Source organism: Echinops telfairi, unplaced genomic scaffold, assembly GCF_000313985.2.
Source record: "Echinops telfairi isolate 266 unplaced genomic scaffold, ASM31398v2 ScPeMD7_5;HRSCAF=22, whole genome shotgun sequence".
NCBI classification, from domain to species: domain Eukaryota; kingdom Metazoa; phylum Chordata; class Mammalia; order Afrosoricida; family Tenrecidae; genus Echinops; species Echinops telfairi.
Window position 1 is genome coordinate 30,375,346 of NW_022103901.1, and position 26,160 is coordinate 30,401,505.

The 26,160-nt window shown below is 51.6% G+C and overlaps 2 protein-coding genes across 15 annotated transcripts in view; both read left to right on the plus strand.

Annotated features, from left to right (window-relative positions):
• Nucleotides 1-9,107, plus strand: part of JPT2 (Jupiter microtubule associated homolog 2) — a 32,012-nt gene extending 22,905 nt beyond the window's left edge. For both annotated transcript variants that reach the window (XM_045285330.1, XM_004705793.3), the window contains exons 2-5: nucleotides 761-909; nucleotides 3,853-3,998; nucleotides 6,365-6,413; nucleotides 7,162-9,107. In XM_045285330.1, coding sequence (XP_045141265.1) covers nucleotides 761-909; nucleotides 3,853-3,998; nucleotides 6,365-6,413; nucleotides 7,162-7,349 — 532 coding nt within the window. In that variant the 3' untranslated portion in view covers nucleotides 7,350-9,107. The remainder of the gene's footprint in view (nucleotides 1-760; nucleotides 910-3,852; nucleotides 3,999-6,364; nucleotides 6,414-7,161) is intronic.
• A 5,145-nt stretch (nucleotides 9,108-14,252) lies between these two features.
• Nucleotides 14,253-26,160, plus strand: part of MAPK8IP3 (mitogen-activated protein kinase 8 interacting protein 3) — a 43,769-nt gene continuing 31,861 nt past the window's right edge. For all 13 annotated transcript variants that reach the window (XM_045285346.1, XM_045285351.1, XM_045285355.1 and 10 more), the window contains exon 1: nucleotides 14,253-14,666. In XM_045285346.1, coding sequence (XP_045141281.1) covers nucleotides 14,340-14,666 — 327 coding nt within the window. In that variant the 5' untranslated portion in view covers nucleotides 14,253-14,339. The remainder of the gene's footprint in view (nucleotides 14,667-26,160) is intronic.

The following is a 26,160-nucleotide window of genomic DNA, read 5'->3' on the forward strand; positions in this document are numbered from 1 at the left end:
GAGACCTGTAAGAGGCTAAATTTGGATTGAACCCTGGGCTCACACTCCTGTGGCTGGATCCAGGTTCTGCTGCGTCTTGGGCACACCAGCAGGCCTCCTCTACATCTGTTTCATCGTCATACCTTTCTCCTTGGGTTGGAGTGGCATTAGGTGGATTTGATCTGTGTCGGAAGCACTTAGAACCATATCAGCCCTGACCACAGGTGGCGCTGTCAAGCACAGGCCCGATTCCAGCTCATAGACTTGGAGGATACCCTGTAGGTTTCCCAAGACTGTACCTCTCTATGAAAGCACAGAGTGGCTTGTAGGCTTGAGCCCCAGAGCTGAGCACTGCGACACATGCTAAATACCGAGTGTTCACTGAAACCTGTGCTAAACTGTGACTAAACTGACTTGTTTTAGAGAAACGTGCCTGATGTTTTTATGGAAGGTCACAGGGATGGTTTCAAAATAATATGTGTATCAAGAATTTGAAGAATTAGGCACCACATACAGGGAACACTTTAAATGGAACCTTGAGGGCGGCACCAAGCAGCCTTGCCACGGGGCTATCTGTCGGAGTCTGAGGTGTTGGTATTGTGGAGTCATTCATCACAGAAGCAAACACAGTCTGGTCCTTGGCGCTCCGAGCAAACTGCTCATGCCAGTGTGCATAAGTGTGTGCTTCCCACAGGCATGAAGAAGGTGGCGTTCTACCAGTGCCCTCCTGGTGAGCAGGGTCCAGTGCCCTCTGTAACTCGTGTTTCCTCTTTGTACACAGGGCCATGAAAGCCCCTGGAGGAGACTCGAGCAACATCTTCGGAAGTCCAGAGGAGGCGGTCCCCTCTGGCAAGCCCAACAGGATGGCCTCCAATATCTTTGGGCCAACTGAAGAGCCTCAGAACGTACCCAAGAGGACCAACCCCCCAGGTAGGTGGGGCCTCACCTCTGCTCTGCTGCTCTGTAGGGAGGACTCTCTGTTTTCCATTGTGATCCTTACTCTTTCAGTACAGGCTACCCCCTGTTTTCGGAGTTTTCTAGAAAAAGAAAAGGATTTTCTTTTCTCTTGAAGATGGTGTGCGTGTCTTTATGTTGTTCTGTGCTGCCCATGTCCAGCTCTGGGAGCTCCACTGTGGATAATTGGCCCAGGCTCTCTGACAAGGGAGGGACTTTTATGGTGTTTGTTTATTTGTTTCAAATAGAAAACCTAAATGAAACTCACTGCCACCAGCCGCTATTGACTCATAGGATCGGTAGAGCTGCCCCATATACGTTTCCTCTTCTGTGTCTTTTTTTCTCCCAACAATTTTATTGGCAAGTAATTTACATATCATATATTTCAGTCATTCAGTCCTATCCAGGAGAATTGTACACTCACCCCCATATCCATTTTATAGCATTACCCCCACATACCCCATGGTTAAATTGCCTTTTTAAGATGAGGAGCCCAGGCTGTGGCTCCTGCAGTTGCATAGGCCACTGGGCTTGTGGACATTTTCTCAGGAAGAATGTTATTTTTCAATGTAATTGAGCCTTTAAAAGGACAGCCTGTCCCTGTAGGGTATACTGTACTCAGGTCTTTAGCACTCATCTCGCCCTCTGGTGGCCACAAGAGGGGTCTTGGGAAGCTTCATCCTGTGCTTCCCATGGAGAACTCTGGAGTGACCCCTGCCTGAGCCCAGTTCACCAACAATGTCAGTACCAACTTGCCCTGCCAGTGCCAACAGTGACTCCTGGAAGAGAGAGGCCCCTCTGAGGCTCTGCTGGTGGCTGGTAGCGTGCTCAGCGGGAGCAGGTCTGAACCTTGGCAGCCTGGAGGTGGAGCCTCGGGAGCTGCAGGGCCCCCCTCTTAGCCTGGATGGGTGTGCTGGGGGGACTCACAGGTGTCTGTGGTCATGGAGGTGCTCACAACCCTGTTGGTGGCTTTGTTTCCATCCCATAGAGGGAGGGCCCTTGGGAAGCAGTCTCTGAACAACAGTCCAGGGAGGGCCACAGAAGCAGCTTGTGGCCCCTGAGAGCTAGTCTTGCCCATTTTTGTGCCAGTCAAGTGTGTAGCAGCCATGATAGAGGAGTGGGAGGCAGAGTGTGTACAACCAGCGATAGGAGGAAACTTGTGAGGATCCTCTCCAGGGTGGTCTGAGAATGGTCCTAGGCCCCTTTGTTGGTCCCTTGCTGTGTTGTGTCAGTCACCATGTTTGACAACTGCTCAGTGTGTCTGTGAGATTACCCACTTCTCACCCATAACGTATGTGTGTGCTGCTCGATACTGAGTTGTGTTTTGGCTTTGACAAATGGGGTATTTAGGCATAACTTTCCCCACTTCTAAGTTGGATTTGTCTTTCAAGCTGTAAAACGTTGAGTCACAGAAATAAACTGGACAGAGAATAGCAAACAAGCTGTGTGACCCCACCTGTGTGACTTACACAAACAGCTTTGTAGGGGCGCGTTGGCCCTCAAAAGGGAAAGAAGCCCAGCTGGGCTGCTGCTCATCCTGCTCTCTTACAGCGCTCTCACTGTGACCAGACTCTGATCTCCGAGGCCACTCTGTTCAAAGTGAAGGTGAGACCAGAGCATGGAACCGCAGCAGAGAGGGCAAGGGGGCTTAAAATTTTAACTTTCTGCAAACAAAATATCAAAATTCATTAAAAAAGAATATGTTGAGCAGTGTTGCTCTTTCTGCCTTCTATATCTTCCTTGAGTGCACACATGCACTTCCTTTGTAGGGAGGGGTGTGATGTGACCACTTTTCTTTACGGAGATTGAACAAGTCAGAGCTCCCCTTCCTTTTGTCCCGCAACACTGCGTACACTGCTGTATGTGTGTCTCCGTCTCAGAAGTGGCCTCTGGCGGTGACGACTGTGCACCAAAGCCCGTTGTGCTCTCTAGTAACTCACTGGTCCCCTGCAGCCGGAGGAGACTCTTCTCTTATCCCCGATTTGGGGTCACAAAGGCCGTGGGAGTCACGTAAAGTCACAGTCACAGCTCGCTGTCGCACCTTGGTGGAAGAGGTCGGTTCTTAGCACACATGCCTTTTGTGAGGAGGAGGCTCGGGTCAGCTGAGTGGTACCGTGTATGTAGCCATCTCTGCCCTACACAGCATTTGCTGTCCACATCCAGAACTTGGTCACCAGCTTCAACTCAACAGCCTCCCCCTACACTATTCTGGAGAGGAGGCGTGGGTCTTATTGAGACCCCAACCAGTGGTTCCTCGTGTGGCCATCCATCCACACCCAGACCTTAGTCACCAGCCTCTGTGAGTTCCAACCCAGACATCAGATTTTCATAATGGTTGGTGGGTTCACTTCTATGCTAGCAGCAAAGGTGTTAAAACCTGTTATTTGCTGACAAGCAGTGGACACTGGGAATTCCAGCCAGAGGGCTGTAAGAAAGTAACTAATAGCGGCTATGTCTCAGGTAGACTTACTTGAGCAGGGTGCCTCCTTACGTTCCAGCTCTGTCCCAAGAACCCAAACTGAGCAGCACTTCTTTTCCATCCACCCCACAACCTTGTCGGGGCTGGACAAGGAACACGGGTGGGGGGGATGGTGGATTGGGGTTGAGGGAGATTCTGGAGGTGATCTACATTCTGTGCTGTCACGTGTGGAGACCAGCTCCCTTCTAGAAGGAAAGGATGTGGGGTTGGGCTCTTTGCCTCCTGGTTGTCTGCTTCTAGGCCAGGCAAGCATCCCTGTGAGTGCTCTGATGGGGAGGTATGCAAAAGGGGTCAAGTTGGCATCCCTAGGAGCAGCTCCTGATGTGTGTGTGTGAGAGGGCTAGGTGGGAGTCCCTGGGAGCGGCCCTAGATGGGGAGGTGCTCAGGAGAGGGCCCGAGGGTCGTTCTAGTCACTCAGTGGTCTGTGATCGTCTCTGCAGGAGGGAAAGGAAGTGGCATCTTTGATGAGTCGAAACAGCCTGTGCAGACCCGGCATCGTCTGAACCCGCCTGGTGGGAAGACCAGCAACATTTTTGGCTCCCCAGTCACTTCCAGTTTACCCTCGGTGCACCCCAACAAGCCCAAGGTAGGTGTGGCCTTCGCTGGGAGAGCAGAAAAAGTCTGCAGCACCAGGGTGTGCTGTGGTTTCGGGGGAGAAAGGGGAAAGGGCTGGTGTCGGCAGTAGCAGCAGCAAGACAGGCATTGATTTTCCCCAGGAGCTGTCATCTGAGTCACAGATCTCCCATGAGTCAGCAGAAAAGGAGATCCCCCGCCCTGGCGTGACTACAGTCGGCCCGTCTAGCACATGGGCGGGAGTGAGGGCCAGTGGGCAGGCCACATTCCTCATGACACCCTCAGTCTCCCAGGGAGAACCTGCCCTTCTCAGACTAGGAAGGGCACAGGGACATAGAGCTCTTCCATCTGTCCAAACCAAAGGTGACATCTGCCTCACTGTGGGCTGACTGAGAACCAAAGAATTTGGGGGCTGTGGACCTCAGGTGTGGCCTTATGGGTGCCCAGCCCCCCCCCCTTAAAAAACAAATCAGTAAGTACTACCGTTGAGTTGATGAACTCATAGCAGAACAGCCTCCAGGGGTTTCTGAGGCTCTACAGGGGCAGACAGTCTCATCTTTCTTGCAGTTAGCAATCCATGGCACCGCTAGGGGCAGACACTGGTCCCAGGTGCTTTTTCCCCACCTGGTGGCGTTGCTAGCCAGTTTCTGTTGAAGACAACCTCAGTTAGTGGATGGAGGTGGCAGAGCTGGCAGGACTCAGTCAGAAGAGACAGGTCCAAGGGAAGGTCACAGGAGAGGAGAGAGAAGGAGGGGCAGGAAGAGATGGGCAGGGCTGGCTGGTTCTCTGAGTGCCAGAGCCTGTGTTTCCCACTTGAAGGTTTCTATGTTAGTCTGAGAGGTGACAGAACCTCTTGGGTTTACTGTGGCCAGGACTCACCAGTGAACAAACTTAGTAATTAATTATCTTAGTCTCCTCATTAGCTTTCCACACTTTGCATTCTAGTACGTAGAGCTGTAACATTCTCATCCCTTTCTGGCATCCTGGAGCCTGGAAGTCTGCACTTTGTGTGGGTTCACCTCCCAGGGTGGCCGTGGGTCATTATTGAAGCAGAAATACAGAGGACTGAGGGGGAGGTGGGGGCGGCCCGGGGGTGGGAGCGTGTCCAGGTGTCTGCTTGCTGGGTGAGCTCTGTGTCCAGTTTGGAGCCCCACCGGGAGCAGGTGTCACCTCAGTAGAGCAGTGGGCATATGATGCAGTAGAGCATCTTTGGGCTGCCAGATGTAAGCCAGTTCTTTGCATGACTAGCAGTGTCTGGGGCGGCATAGGGACCTGGGGACCATTCACACCCCTGGGACAGGCCAAGGAAGGCACCTCAGGCTTCCCTGGTCTGTGAAACAGAAAGGTTTCTGATGGGTGGTGTTGGACCCCAAGTGAGAAGTCAAGAACAAGACTGAACCTGGGGTGTCCCAGTATAACAGAGAGTAGGAGGTCACCGGAGACCGGAGCCATCAAGAGGGTCAGGGTCTCACAAGAGGAGGTGTCCATGCCAGCAGGGGAGCACCAGGTCCTCAATCACTGCCTTGATGAAACCCCGTGTGCCTATCAAGTATTTAATCCCCACTCTCCCCCTGTTGTCTGGGGGGTGCCTGGGGATAGACTTGTTCTTGTGGAAAGTGGTGAAGAAAGGGCAGAATCCAGCACCTGTGGGCATGTGGGAACTGTCTGGGAGCTTGCTGCCGTAAAGGTGTTTCCTTCCCCGAGCCTGCCAGCTTCCAGTGCATCTGGAAGAAAGAGCAGATCTGCATGTACCCTTGTCGCAAGCCTGAGATGAAAGGATGGTGTTTGGGCAGAGACATCATCGGCATCTGACATCATACGAGGGATCTGCTACACCTGTGAGGCTTTGTCACAAGATCAGTTGCCTCCGGCCGAATAACACCAAATACAGAGGCATCCATCTTGTGATGATCCACAGGGAGCCCTTTCCGTTAGTGAGGCTGAAGAAACACAAACCCTGATGTTCAAACCTTGTTGGAAGCAGACCAGCTCTGAGAGACCAGGAGCCCCCCCATCATTAGGGAAATGTAAATGCTGGTAGACTCTGTTCTCTTTGAGGAACTGTTAATGTTGGCAGTTTTGGAGGGTTGTTTTTCAACTCAGGTCGTGGAGTCTTTATCAATGGAGTACTGAGAATTTGCTTCACAGCATTCTGTGGCAGTGGGAGGGTGGGCATTGGCTGAAACTAGACAGCAGTGTGCTGATGGCCTCACAGTTGAGTGACAGGTTACACAGAAGGGGGCCTTCGACCCTTCTCTCTGGTTTGTTGTTGGTGAAAAGTGTCCATAATAGAAATGCTTTCAGAAATTAAAAATGAAGCACTCACTTGTGTGAGTGAAAGTCGCCGAACTGTGCTCTGACCTTGCTTGCTCATTGCAGGACCATGTTTTGTTACGTGAAGGAGAAGACCCTAAACCGGACCTTTCAGGTGAGATGGTTTCTTGTCCCTTGTCCTGTCTGTGCCTGCACCCTGAAGTTGCAAGTGTGCCCTGAGGGTAAGAGCACAAAGGCCCTTTGCCAGGCCAGTGACCAGAACTTGCCCACCCTGTTACTGCTGCAGGGACTGAGTGTGTGGGCAGCCAGAGATGTGGCCGAGTTATTTCCTGGTAACTGCATTAATCCCAGGTGGTTTTTCTTCTCCCGGGAGTGTTGCTAACCAGCCTATACTCATTCCTATATCACCCTTTCCCTAGAAACGCCTTGGGCACAGGACAAAGCAGGTGGGACTCAGACTCAAAAGACGGACGGGCCCAAGGGGGAGAGGAGACAGAGAGAGGGACTTGAGATGGGCATGCATCTGGGGAGGTGAAGCTGCTTGTACCCTCACTCTTGCTGCCTCCTTTAGGAGGTGGTCAGGCTACACAAGATGCCATGCATTCCCCTAAAAATATCCAATCACAGACAGCATCAGGCCCTCTGAAGATGTCTCCTTGTTACTCAGGGTGGGCTGACATTTGGCAAATAGTATAAGGATGTAGCCAGCACATGTATGGACACATCTGGGTGTTCACAATTCCTGGCCCCCATTGACCCAGCACAAGCCTGGCATCTGGCAGACAAATCTTCATGACTGGGTGAATTTCTTGCAAGCTGCTTAATGACACAGGCTTTTCCTTGAACAGCCTGATGGCAGGGTCATGGGCAGTCTAACGGTGATGTGCTGATCTGTTCCACAGCCATGGCGAGCACCCCCCTGAGAGATGGGACGGCTGAGAAAGACAATACAAGAGACAAAGCCCCTGCCAAGGAACCAGAGCCCACGGCCAGCGTTGACAGCCATGAGCCCCGGTTGGGACCAAGGCCTCGCTCTCACAACAAAGTTTTGAACCCTCCCGGAGGCAAGTCCAGCATCTCCTTCTACTGAGAGGCTGGCACTTCCCCAGGTGTCACACAAAAACTTGACAGAAGGATGCCCGTACTGTAGTTTCCTTTAGCCTGAGGGATAGGGGTGGGAAAGGGTTTGTCACATGTTCAAAGCTGGCTCTGCATTAGAGAGTTTTGCAGAAAACTGGCAGCCTAGCCCCAGGAGACACTTCTGCATGAGGGGAAAGGGACTTCCTAGGCGAGTGTTCATTTGTAAATCCAGATCTGAAAGGGACCTGGGGAGGGAAAGGTACAGTGAAGCAAGGGGACCCTCTGACCTTGGAACCCTGTACTTGGGCTTAGGGGGCGCCAGGGAATGGCTAAAACAAAGGGAGTTCACAGTGGGCAAAAGAAGGCCAGACGTTCCTGTCACCGCAAGAGCCAAAGAGACCTGGGCAGAGACACCAGCATGGGTGGGAGGCCCCATCACAACTTGACTCCACCCATCGATTAGATAATTTTGCCCTGGAGAGGCTGCTGCTACACCCACTTTTGACCCCATCACCTTGTTCTGCGCTCTTGTAACATCTGGGTTGCATATCCTCAACAGCTTTCAACCAAAACTGAAATGGTGCATTTTTCCTTTTTCTCTTGGGCTCAGGCTTTTATGCAAGGTTTTGTATCCTGAGGAGCCCCATCTCCTGTAGGAGCTTTTGCCTTGCTGTCACTAGGGAGTGGTTTACCTGCAAATTGTTCTGTTCTCTCTCGCCAGCCTTAAGTTGTGGGCCTCTGCTCTTTACCCTTGGTGGAGGCAGTTTCCTCCACACATGGTAGCTCTTTCTAGGCAGCTAGGGCCCTGGTTTTGGTCTGTTCATGTCTGTAGGTAACGGGATTCACACCATCCATGTGTCTTAGCTTCACTAGCTCTTCAGCTGTCCTACAGAGCCCCACCAGCAAGCATACCACCCTTGGATGTGTTGCCTGAATTCAGGATGATGGGACCTCTGATAGGCATCTGGGGAGGCCCCTTGTTGACTCCACAGCCTTCTCCCTGCCAGACTGGGGTCAGCCCCAAGGACCATGCTATGGAGACCCCATGCAGGTAACTGGAAGGAAACACGGCCTCACAGCAAGCTTGGAGTCCTGGCATGTCTCAGCCTGTGTCCAGAGCCTCACGTGAAGGGCAGACATCCTAGGGCTGCCTCCTGTGCCTTATGCAGTGACAGCACTGGCTTCTGAAGTAGCCCAACTTGCTGTATTGTCTTTGTGATGGGCCTCAGACTTCACAAACACGCCACCACCACTACCAGACTCTTCTGACGTAGACAGCTCTACTGCATCCTCTGTGTCCTTCGACATTCCTGAAGAACGTGTGACCACAAAACGTTGCCATCTAAAATTCCACCTCTAACAATGAGGGCATTGCAACTTATGTTACAAATGTGTATGTATGCACTGTTGAATGGAAAACCAATGTGTCAGCTGTCGCCCAAACTGCAATGAATAAAGTAAACTTCAATCTCTGAAGAAAGGAGAGGGGACTATATGGGAGCACCACCTGGTGGTGCAAAGGGTTGAGCACTTTACTAGTAGCTGAAGTTTGTTGGTTCAAACCCAGAGGGACCTAGGAAGATGGGTTGGGAGATGTCTTCCTAGTAGTCAGTCTTGGGAGCCCTGGGCAGCAGTCGTCTGCACATGCTGGACGCTATGAATCCCCATCAACTTAGCACCAGTGAGCATCACAGAGACTGGGGTGGTTTTATCAGACACTGGGGCAGATGCTCAGCAATCGCAGTTGCAAAGTTAAATGCCTGTCTTGCATTTAAGGATCTTGTCTTTTTTGTTGTTGTTGTTCCTTAATATATGCTAATTTTATTTATTTAATCATTCCATTAGGGGCTCATACAACTCCCATCACAATCCATACCTACATCAATTATATAAAGCATATTCGTACGTTCATTGCCCTCATCATTCCCAAAACATCCGCTCTCCACCCAAGCCCCTGCCTCAGCTCATTTTTCCCCTCCCTCCCCGCTCGCCCTCGCTCATGAACCCCCGACAATCTACAAATTATTACTTTGTCATGTCTTGCCCCATCTGACATCTCCTTTCACCCACCCTTCTGCCGTCCGTCCCCCAGGAAGGAGGTTACACGCAGATCCTCCTCTTCAACCCACCCTCCCAGCAGGTCTTGAGAAAGGAAGAAAAAGCTTTATCTTCCCAAATTTGAAGGGGAAGTCGTCTCTTTGAGGAGAGCAATTCTAATCCAGTTCAGTTCCACAGCAGGCATCCGAGCTGTACCACTCAGGGAGGGCCAAGTCAGCATATCATCGTGTTAAAATATGTCACTTCAAGTAACAAATCACATTAATGATCAAAATAACCGGAAAAAAAATCAGGAACTGGTCCCGCTGTCCACTACTTTTGGGAAACCCAAAACACCAATTTCCAATGTCCTTGAGACTTGGGTCTTAGGAGCCCCAGAGGACAGCCGAACTGCCCCAGGAGGTGTGCAGCCTGTCCTCTCCGGAGATGCCTGCCCCTGATGGGCTCTCACAACAGCTCACTAGCAGCACTCCCTTTCAGGGACCCAGCAGGTCAGGTTTGTGGGGAAACACTTAAATGAACTCTTCAACATTCCCCAAGCCCCAGCATCATCCATTTCTCCTGCTGCTTCATCATGGGGCTCTAACCATAACCGTCCTGTATATACCATTTATGGCATATGGCAGTTGCCGACTTTTGGCTAGAGACATAGCTGGGGCTTAGCACCTGCTTCAGATTAATTCTCCAGAACTGTCCCCAGCAGGTTGCTGTTTTTAGATTCAGGTTTGGGAAAGGATAACGCTTGTCACTTAGCTGAGATCAAAATCCAGGGGTTCTGAACTGAGACAGTTTGACGTGATGTGCTTTCACACTTAGGGCACCAGCTTCAGCAGAGTGGCTTTGATGTGGTCAGGTTGGGGTGAGCAGCTCTGGGCTGACCTTTTAGCATACTGTGTGTGGTGGGGCTGGGGATGAGCTTTCCTGAGGGCATTTAAGAAGACATTTGCACGCACGCATGCCCACTGTGAGGAACAATATGGTGGTGCCATAAAATGTTGGAAAGAGCCGTACCATATGATTCAGCACCCCTGCTACTAGGTACTTACCCTAGAGCAGCGGTCCTCAACCTGTGGTTTTCGACCCCTTTGGGGGTTGAATGACCCTTTCACAGGAATCACCCAATTTATAACTAGCAAAATTATGAAAGTTATGAAATAACGAAAATAATTTTATGGTTGAGGGCGTCACAACATGAGGAATTGTATTAAAGGGTTACGGCATTAGGAAGGTTGAGAACCACTGCCAGGGAGAGATGCACACCCATGGACATCACTGCCCTAGTCACGATCACAAAGGTGGAAACCGCCCACATGCCCATCAGCAGAAGAATGGACAACCAGTACATGGCACTCTTGCTTCTTATCATGAACCTGGAGGGACCTTGTGCTGAATGAAGAGTCAATACAGAACAATGCAAGACCACTTTTATTAGAAGTAGGAAAAGGTTTTCACACAAACAATCTTTGATGGTTCCCAGAGGTGGAATGGGGAAGGGAGACTAAATTACTGGACGTTTCTGGATGTGTATATACTTAACAAATAGAAGTATAACCACATATGAGTATATCTGAATATGACAACCCATAGGGGCAAACTGAAAACAATACCTTGTGGGACTGAGTTGTTGGGCCTGGGGTTTCGGGAGGGTAGTCCCAGGAGACACCAAGGCCAATTGGCATTACAGTCCACAGAGACAATGCTCTACTACTTTGGTGAGTAGCAGCTGGGGACGTGGAAGCTTGTGAGTGGCCATCTGAGGTGTAACTATTGGTCTTTCCCTGTCTGAAGCGAAGGAAAGTGAATTGAGGTGCATGGAAACCACTGGTAGTGGGTTTCTCAAATAGCCTTCACAATCGAGTAGTGGGTTGATACCCACTACTGTTTTGAAGGGGCTCACATTAGAAGGACCTAGATTGGGAGAAAAAAGGTCGAGGCAAGTTCAAAATTAAAAAAATATAATGGTTTACTGGCTGGGTAGAGACTGCTGGAAACCCCAAGATAGCAGCTTCCCCATGGCTCATTTTTCAGCTGAACAATAAGTATATAAAGGGAAGAGTAGCATTATAGGAAGTAAACCTTCAGAGTAATCGGCCACTATCAAGAGGGCAGCATATACCCACAGTTCAGAGGGGCTGAGAGAAGAGTAATAGAACAGGAAGAGAGATCGTGGGAGTTTGCAATCAGTGAAGTGAAATGTGAATTGTTGAATGGAAACCTGGTTTATAAGCTTTCATTCTAATCAGTTAAAAGTTTCATTGACTTCAAAACAGTGGTTCTCAGCCTACCCCGACACGAATGCTGAAGACAAAGCGGGTACATAAGCAAATGCGGTGAAGAAAGCTGATGGTGACAAGCTGTCAAATTACACAGAATCGGGTCCCACATGCTGGAAGATAAACAAGGGCCATCTAACTGAGAAACAAAGCCCACATGGAAGAAGCACACCAGCCTGTAAGATGACAAGGCGGCAAAGGGATCAGGTATCGGGCATCAAAGACCCAAAAAGAAAAATCGTAACATTGTGAATGAGGGGGAGTGCAGAGTGGGGACCCAGGGCCCATCCGGGGGAAATTGGATATCCCCTTGCCGAAGATCTGCGGGGATGTGAGGAGCAAATCGGAGTGCAGTGTAGCAATGATGAAATACGCAATTTTTTCTAGTTCTTAAATGCTTCTTCCACCCCACTACCATTGATCCCAATTCTACCTTACATTTCCGGCTGGACTGGAGGAGGTGCACTGGCACAGATAGGAACTGGAAATACAGTGAACCCAGGACAAATGAACCCCCCAGGACCAGTGGAGAGAGTGGCGATGGCGGGAGGGTGAAGGGAAGGAGAGGGAGAAAGGGGGAACAGAGGACAAGGTCTACATGTGGCCTCCTCCCTGGGGGACGGGAAGTGGAGAAGTGGGTGAGGGAGACGTTGGATGGGGTAAGATAGAATAAAATAATTTATAAGTTATTGGGGGAGGGGGAAAAATGAAATGACATCAAGGGCTCAAGTGGAAAGCGGGTGTTGTAAGAATGATGAAGTCAACATATGTACTAATGTGCTGGACACAAATGGCGTATGTACAGATTGTGATGAGTTGTATGAGCCCCTAATAAAATGATTAATTAAAAAAAACAACAGTGGCTCTCAACCTTCCTAATGACACAACCCCTTAAATACAGTTCCTCATGTTGTGGTGACCTCCCAACCATAAAATTATTTTTTGTTGCTATGTCATAACTGCAATTTTGCTACTGATATGAATTGGGTGACCCCTGTAAAAAGGTCATTTGACCCCCAAGGGGGTCGAGGGAGAACCACAGGTTGAGAACCACTGCTTTAAAAGGAGGAAAGGGGTTCTCTTTTGCACATGCTTGCCCACACTGAAACGTATTCTTGGGTTAGAAGCCACACTCCTGTGTGATCTACAGAACCCCAGGCTGAACATTTAAAGACTTGGGTTCATAATGCTGCTGGGTATCCAGTGAAAGGAAATGCAAATCTTCTGGCACATAAACATCTGAGAATTTCCACATGAAATTTCAAAGAACTCTAACACAGAAGGGGGGTGGGGGAGTCTGAGCAAGAGCCTGCCAAAATAGAATGCTGAATCAGACTTGGAAAGCTTTTAAAGGAGACAAATAAGGACCTGAAAATAAGATACAGGCTGTCAAAACTGGTAGAACTTAAGAGTATCAAAAAGGACAAATAGATTAAAAATAAAACCACAGAGTTAATGTGGGGAAGGACAGATGAAGAGAACCGGAGCAAATAGGCTTCACAGCATGCAGGACAGATGTAGACTTAAGTTTTTTAGTCGCCTGATAAGTGCATAAAGCAATGTCATCCACGATAAAAGTTTCTATATAGACCTTTGTGTGAGGGTAACTCAAAAGAAAAGTACATTAAGGTTGGGTTTGGATTTTCAGCTAAGCTGGACCAAGTATCCAGATGGGCTATCAGGTGACATAGATGCACTATGAAGAGTGAAGAATATTGTAGAGAAGGACCACTGCTATAGCAGTGGAGTCGAGTCACGTGGTGATTTCTCGTGTGCAGACTAGAACTGTTCCACGGGGTTTACAAGGCAGTCCAAAAGGAGATCGCCGAGTCACCTGGGGCTGCGCATAAACCATCAATCTTTTGACTGGGTGTCTTGGTTAATTGCTTGCGTCACCCAGGGAGTCCTGAAGTATGCATTCAAAAAATTTGCCACTGTGTAATGACTCAGTGACCTTAGAGGATAGAACTGTTCCTATGGGTTTCCACGACTACATCTTTATAGCAGTTCAGAGCCTCACTTTGCGCCCACAGGGAGGTTAGTGGTTTCAAACTGCTCACCTTGCTGTTAGCAACACAAGCAAGCAAGGCTGAACCACTCTGCCAGCAGGGCTCCTTGAGTCTGCACTATTCTGCAGTAAAACAATAAAGGTTACTAGAAGGATGGCAAACAAGGTCAGCGCTAAGGTCACTTCCGAGGGGAGAATGTTCTTATTCTTAAACGCGGGGGGGGGTGCGCTACACAGATAATTTGGGGGTTGCCTACTACATAATCGTTCCTATGTACTCGGAATAAATCACAGGCCGTTATAAAGGGAGGTGACCTGGCTTAGGCATCGCTCCCTCTCCTGCCCTGGGGCTCTGACAAGGCAGCCGGAAGTTCTTCCTGCCCTCTCGGCCGAGCTTCCGGCGCGGTGACAGCATCCTCTACGTCACGGTGCGGGCGACCCCTAGCGACGCCTCGAGGATCCTGCGGGACGTTCGGGCACCGCCCCTCCGTCCCGGGGGCCGGGCCTTCCGGAGGCGGGTCTTCCGGCGGGTGAGTGACGGGCGCAGCAGCAGCGGCGGCGGTCGTGCCTGAGGCGACAGCATCTGTGGCGGTGTTGACTGCGGCCTGCGGAACCTGGGCGGCGGGCGCCGGCCGGACAGCGGGCCGCGCTGGCGGCGGCAATGGCGGCGCTGATGGAGATCCAGATGGATGAGGGCGGCGGCGTGGTGGTGTACCAGGACGACTACTGCTCGGGCTCGGTGATGTCGGAGCGTGTGTCGGGCCTGGCGGGCTCCATCTACCGCGAGTTCGAGCGCCTCATCCACTGCTACGACGAGGAGGTGGTCAAGGAGCTGATGCCGCTCGTGGTCAACGTGCTCGAGAACTTGGACTCGGTGCTCAGCGAGAACCAGGAGCACGAGGTGGAGCTGGAGCTGCTGCGCGAGGACAACGAGCAGCTGCTCACCCAGTACGAGCGCGAGAAGGCGCTGCGGAAGCAGGCGGAGGAGGTGCGTGGGGACGCCGGCCCCGGACCCGCCCCACCCGACCCCGAGACCGCTCTGTCCTCCCCTCCGACCCTCGCCGCAACCCCCTAGGGCCCTCCTGAGCTCCCCGTGGACTCCCCCAACCTGTCTTTCTCCACCGACCCCCCCTCCATCCTTCTGACCCAGCCCGCGCTACAGCCCCCACCTACCCCCAACCCAGCCAACTCCACAGTACCAAGCAGCCCCCTCCACAGCCCCCCGCATCCTTCCCACCTGGCCAGCTCCACGGCCCCCTCCCCGCAATGACCCTCCAACCCAACCCCCCTCCTTCCTTCTGAACCCCAGCTCACTCCCCTGGCCTAGTCCAGCTTGCAATACTGACACCTGGCTCCTCCCCCACCATCCTGACCAACCCAATACCTAGCATCCACATCTTGTTACCTAATTCCTCTATCTTTTCAACTCAACCAGCCAGCCTGGTTCCTAGTCCCTTACCAGTATACCCTGACTTGATCCCCTGCCTCCCCACCCCACTCTATCAGCCCATGCAGCCCCTTACCCAATCCTTTCCTTTCCCCTAGCCCAGGCCACTCCCTAGCCCCTACTGGCCCCCCAACCCAGCCTACTACCCAGCCCTACCCACCCTGTCTATTCTAGCCCAACCCATCACCCAGTCCCCTCCATCCCTCCAGTTTAGCCTGGTCCCAGATCCCCACGGCGCTCCCCAGTCTCCCCATCAGGCTACCCTGGCCAACCCCAGCCTCCTTCCCCTGCTTGCCCAGCTCAGCCCTGCCACTTTTCCCAGTGCCCTGACCACCCTGGACCCTGCCCTGCCATCCGGCCAGTTCCCCAATGCACCTCCACCCCAACCCAATACTCCACTCAGTGCCCTTGCCAATCAGAGCTCAGCCGCACCAATCCGGGTCCTTTCCCCAGGAGACTAGACCCTCATCCACTTCCAGCCCAACTGGAGCCCACCTGCCCTGATCCCTAGCACCCACCCAAGCCTGGGGCAGGTCTCCCAGTCCCACAAGCATCTCTGCTTTTCCCCAAACCCATTTCCTTGCCACCTCCTGTCCCTCCAGTCACTGTGATTCCAAACCCTCCCAGAACAGGGACCTCGAGTTTTCTATGAAGATCCCTTTCCTTTCCCGAATCCCATGTCGGAAGCGCGGTACCATGGCGTGGCCGCGGGTTGGGGGCTAGTGTGAGCTCTGGCCAGCTCTGGCTAGTGTGAGCTCTGGCCCACAGGGCTTCCCATTCCTGGAGGTCACTTTCTTGCCCTTTGTCAGAAAGACTTGCTGGTGGAGAAAGGCTTGGAGACCAAGCCCCCTGTAGGTCTGGCTGGGTTTCAGGGTGCCCCTGTCACCAGGGAAGGACTTGGTTTTCCAGTCAGTCAGTTAAAAGTAGCCTGGAGGGACTGTTCCCCCACTTCACTCAGTCGCTGTCGGGTGGTTCAGCACCCACCACAGACCACAGCCCAGGCATGAGCCTCGCCCTTTGTAGAAAAGGAAAGCAGGTGCCCTGGCTCTGGGTGATGCTACCCTGGTCTCATCTCTGCCCGCCTGAGACCCCAGAGCTGACAATACCCAGGGTGCGGCTCCCGTTCCTTCTTGGTGGGACTGGCTGCACCCTTGCTCACTCAAACCCTGACAGGTGCAGCGGCTGTGGAGTCGGGCTGGGCCTTTTCTCCCACCAGGGCTGCTCTGGGCTCTTTGGGACTGGATGGAAAGGCAGCCTGGAACAGTGAACAGTCTGTGGATCCTACGTGCATACTGGGGGGCAGGGTATTGTTTTGCTTTGGGGTTTCCTTGATCTGTGGAGAGGCTGTTTTCTACTAAGTGGGGTGCCTGCTAAAACAGACAGAGAACTTTCAGGTGGTGGAAGTGCAAGGCCTAAGTGACCACAGGCATTTTCAGGGGGTCAGAGAGTGGGGCTCATGAGAACCTGGAACGGAGGCACTGCCCTGGGCTTCTTGATTGCTCTTGTGGGGCCAGCTGGTGCCTGGATGCTTAGGAACCCCAGAGAAAACAGCCAGTGTTGGTTATGGAGCACTGTGCAGCGGGGTGGGTGGGTGCCTCTCCCAACACTCAGAAGGCGCTGCACCCCTACCTCCCTGTAGATGGGACCCAGCGCCCCATCAGGTATGCTGTTCTTAGGTGAGATGACCGCCCAGCTGCTGAGAGCAGCAGCTCAGAAAGGCTGGCCACCTGGAGCCAGGAAGAAGGCTGCAGCCAGCTGCTGGTGGCATGTCCTTAGAGAGATCGCAGGTGGCCTGACACCCAGGAAAGGGCTGGGTGCTGTGAGCACTTCCGCATCTTGTGGAGCTGGGCTAGCTCACGCAGACATCAATTCTTGGTTTGGGAGGAGAGACCACTGTGGGTGGCGGGTGGTGGGTGGGTTTCTTTAGGCAGGAGGTTTGATGGCTCGAGTGTCGGTGTCTGCGGGCCTGGGAGCTGGCCATGGCGGGCCTCGGGCGTGCCCGAAGTACAGGCTCCCTCTCGCAGAAGCTGCTTACTCAGATGGTAACCTGAGCTGCCTGCAGCAGCAGACTTGCTGCCCCTCCACACCTCTGCCACCTTTGTCTCTTCCTCCTCCTGCCATCCTGCAGCCCAGACCCAGTGTGGCACAGGGAGGGCCCAGGCCCTATGAGATGGCTGGAGTGGAGAGGGGGTGGCACAGCGGGTAGCCGGGTAAGCACCAGCCCAGTTCTGCAGAGCCCTCCCTCCTGAAACACCAGTCTTCTCCTCAGGACAGTGTGTCAGTACCACGGGACCCAAAGTGCCTGCTCCCATCCCCAGTGACATGCAGGAGCAGTGGCTCTAGCAGAATCCATTGTGGGCACCCAGTCTCTGGCACCCAGGTATCTGGCACCCAGGTCTATAGCTCCATGCCCGAGACTGTTAGCTGCAAGGCCTGGTAGCCCCTTTGCTTGAGCCCACAGACCCAAACCCACCCATCTGCAACCAACTGCTCACCTGCTGACTACCAGAGGCTCTGCGGTAGAAAGGGCTGTCAGTCTGCCCCTGGAAAGGTGAACAAAGCCAAACCCAATGCCACTGAATCAGGTCTTATTCATAGTAACTCTATGTAGGGTTTCTGAGACTAACTCTTGATGAGACTAGATTGCCTCGTCTTTCTCCCTAGGGCCAGCTGCTGGGTTTGAACCACCGACCTTGTGGCTAGCACTCAACCCATAGTGCAGCAGTTCTCAACGTGGGTCGAGACCCCTTTGGGGGGTTGAATGACCCTTTCACAGGGGTCACCTGATTCATAACAGTAGCAAAATGACAGTGATGAAAACAATGAAAATAATTTTGTGGTTGGGGGTCACCACAATACGAGGAACTATATGAAAGGGTCATGGCATTAGGAAGGTTGAGAGCCACTGCCATAGTGCCATCAGGGCGTCTTCCCGTAACTTTGCATGCTGGAAACACCCCCCCACCCCACCCCAGCAGAGAGACTTGCCAGCACACAACGGTACCAAGATTCCCACAGTCTATAGGACAGGGTGGGACTGCACATCTTCATGGATGCCCACCACCTCCTGTTTCTCCCCAGGAGCTGTTTGGGGGCTTAGAACTGCCAACCTTTTGGTGCTCAGCCAAGTGCTTACACCGAAGCACCAAACTACCCGGGTTTTGCCCGAGGGAAAGAAGCCCTGACAATGCTAAGGCATGAGCAGGGTGGGTGGCCCTGGTGTGACCTAGAGAGGAGGGGCCAAGGAGCCACACTGGCTACTGATCCAGGTAGAACTAGTCCTCCTCATGGGGAGCCAACTTAGCTCAGAATGGGCAAGGTGATGCTTGAGAGAGCCCCATGAGTCTTTTCTGCTTTGAACGGTAGTGGTGGTTGTGAAGACCTCTTGGCCTTTCATATGGGAAGCCCAGTTCTATTCTCAGCCAGTGCACCTCATTTATAACTACTTCCCACCCTGTGTCTATCTGTGGGGGGGTGGTGGTGGTGGTGGTGGTGGTGGTGGTGGTGGGTGGTGGTGGTGGTGTGTGTGTTTAAGGTGCTGAACAGGTATCATTGGAGCTTCCAGACAAGTGGACGAGGAAGAGAGGCCAGGTGACCTTGCCTCCAGAAGTCAGCCAGTGAATCCCAACAGTCTGCGCTGTAACCAGCAGGCTGGGTTGCAACCTAGGGCTGAAGCAGGAACTTCTTATTCTGTTGTGTGTGCACGGGGTCACCTCGGGGAGGAGGACCCCATGGCCATTGACAGCAGTCTGCCTTAAAATCTGGTCTTTGAAGCAACTTCCTGTGACCACAGGACCCACACGGTGGGTACTTGATACGATGGAAAAGGTGTTGTCAGGTGCCATCGAGTCGGTTCTGACCCACAGGGACCCTGTGTACAGCAGAAGGAAACACTGCCCTGTCCTGCACCGCGCTCACCATTGTTCCCAGGCCTGAGCCCATTGTTGCGGCCACTGTGGCTCCATCTCATTGAGGGCCTCCTTTTTCACTGCCCCTCCGCTTTACCTTACCACACATGATGTCCTTCCGAAGGACAAGTTTGCCCAGAGTATGTGCAAAGAAACCCTGTCATCCTTACTTCTAAGGAGCACTTTGGGCAAACTTCTTCCAAGACAGGTCAGTTTGTCCTCTTAGTGTCCATGGTACTTTCAGGATTCTTCTCAATGAAAATAGTGTGTCCAAAGGTAGGGAAACTGTCCAAAACACCTGTTTTCTAGTCACGTGAAAATAACCCATTTCAAAAAAGAAAGAAAGAAAATGACCCATTTCATAGAGGAACATTTAGATGGGCTTCAGCTAAGGGAGAAAAATAAAAAACCAACACAAGCCTGCCCTAGTGAGATGGTCACGTTGCGTTGTGTCCTAAGTGAAATAGCACGTCGACTCTGAACTTGTGAGTGCCAGTTGCATGTGTACTCCACAGTTAACCAGGCCTTTTTTTCGGCACCTCTGGGTAGACTTGTGACCTCAGCCTTACTATTCACAGCTGAATGAGCGAGCGAGCGAGCTAATGGAACTCCAGCACGAGTTAGTCTCTGGTGTGCTTACTAGCCTGTGCCAACGCTGGCTCAACACTGACCCGGCTGGATTCCGTTCCAGGCTTGACTGGTGACGAAGGACCAAAGCCTTGGGGGTTCCACCAGTCTCTAGCAGACCAGGAAGCATGGTGGTTTGGGGGGAAGGTTTTTTATACATTATTTTCCCACTCTGTAAATTTGATTTTAATTCATTTTTTTTTAACTTTGTATTTTAAAGGGTTTGGGGGCGGGGGTTTGGTTTGACTTTAATCATTGGCAGAAAGGTTGCAGAAATGTGATCCTTCACCAGCTTTCCGAGGTTACTGCTTTCTCAGACTGGCTTTCCTGCCCTCCTTGCCATCGATCTGCCAAGGCTTCCAGGTCTGTGTGCCTCGGCGGCCCCAGTTGAGAGCAGCTCCTCAGTCTGCTCTGTGTGTCATCCATTGGTGTTGTCTTATAAGCTGCTTCTCAGCCTGGCTTTTGAGAGTGATCTGATTTAGGGCCTCCACCTTTCAGGACAAGTCAGAGGCCCTCCACTGAGAAGGCTGAGTGCAGGGTCGGGACTGGGGCTTCTCACAGCTGACCTTGCACTTTGCAGCTGCGTGCTTATTCACTGAGCTCAAAAGGATGCCTGCAAAAGATAAAACCAGGAGAGCCACCCAGAGCTGCCCACCAGCCAGGGGAATGGCCCAGGTTTGTGGTGTCTTCCTTTGCTCTGATAAAGGTCAGGGGTCAGGTCAGCCTTCTCATCTTGCCCTCAGGGGCTGTGGTGTATATGTGTGTGAGACAGATAGATAGATACCCATTCTTCAATTTCCACACATAGTCCAGTGACTCTGGTTACGTTCCTCACCCCTTGTCACTGTGCTTGTTACCTCTGTCCATATCATTCACCACCACTGACTTAGACTCGTGGCCCGAGCTCCTCACCCCTGCCCTAGCTTCCACCGCCAGTTTACTCTCACACAGATAACCCTGTCACAGAATGCCGTGCTGGCAAATTTTTTCTACGACTTAGGTCAGCAGCTCTGGAGTTTGAAGATAACATCAGGGGATGCTTGTGTTAGTTTGAGTAACTAGAGAAACAAATCCAGAGACACTCATATGTGTATAAGAAAGGGCTTTATAAACAAATGAATATTGAGAAAACATCCCAACCCAGTCCAGATCAAGTCCATAAGCCCAGATGTTCGACCACTTTATAAATTCCTCTTCAGACACATGAAACACATGCAATGATGCAGAATGCAGGAAGATCATAGGCCAGTGGGTGGAAAGTCTTGTGGATCCAGTGGCGGTGTAAGCATCTCAGCATTGGCATGGGTCTCCATGTGGCTCTTCCAGCTCCAGGGCTCTAACATAGCTCCATGTGTCTTGTCATCAGGAGTATGAAGCAGAGAGTGTGTGTCCTGCTTCCAGGGAAGAAGACCAGAGTTCCCCAGATCCTCAGGAGAAGGTCATGCCCACCCAGGGACCTCATTGGCTATGACCTGATTGACAGGCTAGACTCCACCCCTTTGTAAATTGACAGGAGATTACATAATTAACACACACCTTGTCAACTTTAGCCATATATGATTTTTAAACAAAACAATACTAAAATCATATCTGTACCTAACAGGATAGAACTAAAATGCATGCAACTCGATGTGTGCCAAAGCCTCGTTTAAAGATAATATTCTATAAGTGAACAGCACAACAATAATCTATGCCTAACAACTGCAGTTAAGTGAACACCTACACCATAATCCTCTGAACATATTTCCCCCACCTATGAAAGTTTGTAAGCGAGCCATTTATCTGCCCCATTTTGGGTGTCCAGTTTCTATACTGTCCACTGACATCAACCCAGTGTTCTGAGGAGACAATAATATTCTTTGATGTGAAGAATCTTCATTCCAGTTGGAACCTTGTGAAGCCTGCATCCACAAGCAAAGTAAAATCAGGACAGGCCGTCCAAGAATTCAGCAGCAATATGCACCAGTTCACAGGCTGAAAAATCTTCTCTATATCTGGTTGGGTTCTGGTCAGTTCTGTGTGGGCTGCTCACTTAACCTCACCAGGGTGCCCATTGGCTGCCTTGTCTTTAGACGTTGGGCCCCATCACAAATTCTCAACAACCCTAGTCCCCTTGTGCTAGGACTAGGTCATGAACTTCAGAGCAGTCAACCTGCTCTCATTTTCTCCTCTAGTCCCTGTGAACCAGGTCCACAGATGTCAGTGGCCAGACTAAACCCCTAGCAAGCATTTCAGCCTGTCCACAGACTCCCTTTAATCTTCAGTCCTAGAGAGGAGAGTTTCTTCATGGTTCCAGATTTTTCCAGTCTCAAGAACAAACCACTAGTTCAAAATTTAAAAATCCAGAGTTTCCTTTTTGTTCCTTCAATCTGTCAACAGCCCCCTAGGCAAGTGTCTTTACTTTCAAATGTGCTGAGCACTCAAGACACTGGGTGGGGCTTATCTTTTCAGAGCTTTCTTTGCAGCTGTGTCCTAACCCCATTTAAAGATTCAAATTTTAATGGCTGAAGGCAAGGCTTACAAACTATACTTCCCAATAATCATTTCTATCAATCATTATATCAACAATAAGCAGAAGAAATCGGTGTAAACAAAGTAGAATCAGATCCTAAACTCAGTTCTTAAAACAGTCAAGTTCAATGTTTATCTAATTTATCTTAGTCCTTATCTAAACTATTCAGTTGATAAGTATGACCTTTGGCTGCATTGCCTCAAGCCAGGGCCAGGCCTTCTGTCAGCCATTTTGACCTCAGCCGTTTTCACTGAGCACCATGGTTTCTGAGAAACTCAAGGGGCGATTTCTACATCTGAGCTGAAATATACATTAATCACATTCATTTTCACCATTTCAAAAAGGAATAACCAAATTGAAAACCCAAACAAATAGTCAAAATTTTAACTTCCCATATTCTTTCCAGAAAACACCCCAGTAAACCGCAGACATATCTAACTTCTGGCTCGCCATGGTTTGTTTCTCTAGTGCCCCATCCCCAAGGCACCATAATGTGGTACGGGGAGGGGAGTTCAAACCCACACAGACACAGCAGGAGATTGTGTAACTAGCACAATGCTTTTGCTTCACAGTCTGAAGATGTTTTTCAAGAGTGATGGAATTTGGGAGTTCCTCCCACCTACGTTGGTCCAGTAAGTTTGGATCCTGTAAGAATTTGAAGTTTTGCGCCACATTTTACTTGCCTTTGGGTCAGGATTCAGGTTTTGATTCCTTGCTCCTGGTGCTCAATCATGATAGCCAGCACCATGTAGTTCTGGTCTCTAGTCAAAGGAGAGGCAGCTAGACCTGCTGCACTCTTCCTGCACCAGTTGGGCACCAGGTGGATTTTCACCTTCCCACTTCTTACCACCACCCAGGTTCCAGGCACTACCATTTCACAGGCGCCCCCCACCCCCCAATCTTTATTTCCTCTACATTTATTTAAATGTCAACAGCCAGATGTGCCCAGGGACCACCATCCTGGACTGGGCAGCGCCAGGCCCTTCAGCACTGTGTCGTTCACAGTGGGGGGGAGCCAAGCATTCTGCATTGTTGGGCTTTTTGTGCAGATGGACACTCTGAGACCATTATCATTGCCAGCAAACTTGTTCCAGAAATGGCAGCCCCTTATGCAGTGGGCTTCTTGAGCAGGCAACAGACGGGAGGAAACATTGTGAGGTTAAAAAGATGAGGCGTGTCAGCTCTGGAAGGGCCTTCTCTAGAAAGCCTGTTCCCTAGAGGTCCTGGGAGCCCCTCTGCCTGGGTGGGAGGTGCAGGCTTACTGTGACCCCTGTTTATAATTTTAAAATGTAGGTAACTGCTGAATTGAGCTATCATTGACATGCATTAGGCAGCACACACACAGCAGCTTTTAAAGTTTCATGGGAAATGGAATTAAAAGGCTTCCCCGTGAAATTCTCGAGGCCCCATATAGAAAGGGTACAGTTGGGCTGGTGAGCTGTGGCATGTCCCATAAAGCCATCATCCCTCGCTGCTGCCCCTTCCCCAAGTCAATCACTGTTACCTCTGTCTCTGGGTGCAGAATTGGGAGCTTCAGCCTGCCACACTTGCTGTGTCTGGGCCCTGTTTTGGTCACTGTCACGATTTCATCGTGTTATTGCCAACTTCATCCAAAAAAACCCCAAGTCACTGCTATCGAGTCTCTACTGACAACCCTGTGGGACAGTGTAGAACTGCCCTGGTGAGTTTCCAACACTGTAACTGTATACGGGAGTAGAAGGCCTCATCTTTCTCTTGGTTTCGAACTGCTGACCTGGCAGATTGTAGCCCAAGTCCGGTGTGTAACCACTACGCCAGCAGGGCGCCTTACCCACGTCATAGATAACCGAAAAACCGAACCAAACTCACTGCCATTGAGTCTCCTCTGACTCGGTGTATACACGTACCTGTCCTCTGCCTGGCGCACTTGAGAACCATCTTCCCTTAGGGCGGTGCTGGGGAAGTGAACCCTTAGTGTCCCCAAGGGTTGCTTACATAGAAATGACTCCCCCAGCCCATACACCCCCTGGAAAGTGAAAGTCCTCCTGTTCCCTGGCCACCGTCCGTCGTTGCCCCCCTCCCCCCGCAGGAGAGCAGCCTCCTTGACTCCTGCTGCGGCTGCAGCGCCAGGCTGGAGCGGTGAGGTGCTGGTGTGCTTGTCAGACACGTGCGTGGGTACTGAGTCCTCCTGCCATTCGGACTGGTGCTCCTGGCCCCCCTCTCTTTTGCTGTGCATAAAGCTTTTGTGGGCAGAGCTTTGGGAACTCAGACTCCAGCAAGCTGTCCCCACTCTGGGCTCTGATGATCGATCGCCAGGGGCTTTCTGGGAATTCACCAGGGGACACCTTCCGAGCACAGAGCTGGTACATTTGTGAAGACAACACTTTGTGAGGGGAGGTGGGGGAGGGAAGGTCTGCACTGGCTAGAAAGGGCCTCGTGGGCAGTGAGAGCTAGAGGGAGGAGGGAGCTGCCTGGCAGCGTTGCCCTTTGTTAGACTGTCGCTGGTCCTCGCTCTCTGGGTACTCAGGGTGCGCACATCAGACTCATCTTCAACATCTGTGGGTGGTCTGTGTCACATGACATGTAAAGAACCTGGTGGTGGAAAAAGAAGGAGCCCTGAGGGCGCTGTGGTTTGGCATCGGGCTGCTGGTTCAAGTCCACCAACTATTCCCAGGGGGGAAGGTGAGGCTGGCTGTCCCCGTGAAGATGTACAGTGTTAGGCGCCCTCCACACGGGTGCTCTGGGTTGGAACAGATGTGAAGACGGCGGGTTGGCAAAAATACTACCCCACAAAGATTTGCCAGTTCACCCATTCCTCTGTGTACAGCACTGTGGCCTCGATGACATTGTCCTTGTTGTGCATGTCTCTCCAGAACACCCCGCCACCGTGACCATAGACGCATGCTCCCCTCCCTTGCCTTCGTCGCCCCTTAGAATCGGGTTGCTGTGTCCTCACTGAGTCCAGACAGCACTTGTTTGTTTTTTATGACTGACTAACTTCTGTCGGCATGGCACATTTGAGAGTCCTCTGGTGGTAGCCTCTGTGGGGACCCTGTAGGGCTCGGTCCTGGTCCATTGTGTGCACGGCTGTACCACACAGCCTCAGCTGGCGCACACCTCCTCTGGCTCCACAGCTTGATGAATCACGTGGCCAGCCATGTGACAAGCTGCCGGCTCCATCAGACTGAGGCTCGCTTCACGCCAGCATGCACTGCCACATGAGAAACAGACTGCGCCCCTGCCCTGAAGCACAAGAGCAGGTGCTTGTGGACCAGGGAAACATGTAGTCAGAGAACCCATACCTAAGTGATTTAGAGTGACCGTCCAGGCAAGCTGAAGGACAAATAGGCGGGCTAGCCAAGAAGATGTTGACAGAGACCATTCCTGACTGTCCATCAGATACTAAGAACAGAAAGAGAGAAACCATGTACCAGGCATTGGAAGACATTATGAAGTTACAGTGCAGTTTTAAGAAATTGTTGGTGCTGGCTCAAACCAAAGCCAAGCCATTGCTGCCCAGGGGATTCTGGCTCGGCGACCTTAGGACGGGGTAGACAGCCCCAGGCTGTCATCAGCACAGAGCAGATCCACACATCTCAGATGGGCTGGTGTGCTTGAGCCCCTGGCCTTTTGGGTTAGCTTAACCATTTTGCCATCAGGACTCCTTGGTCCTGATTCAAAGCCAGACCAGTCAGCAGAAGGTTGGAGCCTGGAGTCTAGAGTAGACCTCCGCCAGAGATAGAGGTGGCATGTCCAAGCAACGGAGAAAGGGCAACTGGCTCAATATTCTGAGTGAGCCAACTGTGCCTCCACCTCCCCCCCACCCCCACACACCAACTGTTACCTGAGGACACACTCGTGGCACCTAAGACGTTCTTGAACTGGTCTCATTGCCAAGCAGTGAGAGAACTGTGAAGGTCATGGGAGCAGATGAGCTGCAGGGCAGACGGGCTGCTTGTGAAAGAGGTAGTGTGTATGAATGGGGCTTCCAAACGGGGAAAAAAATCCC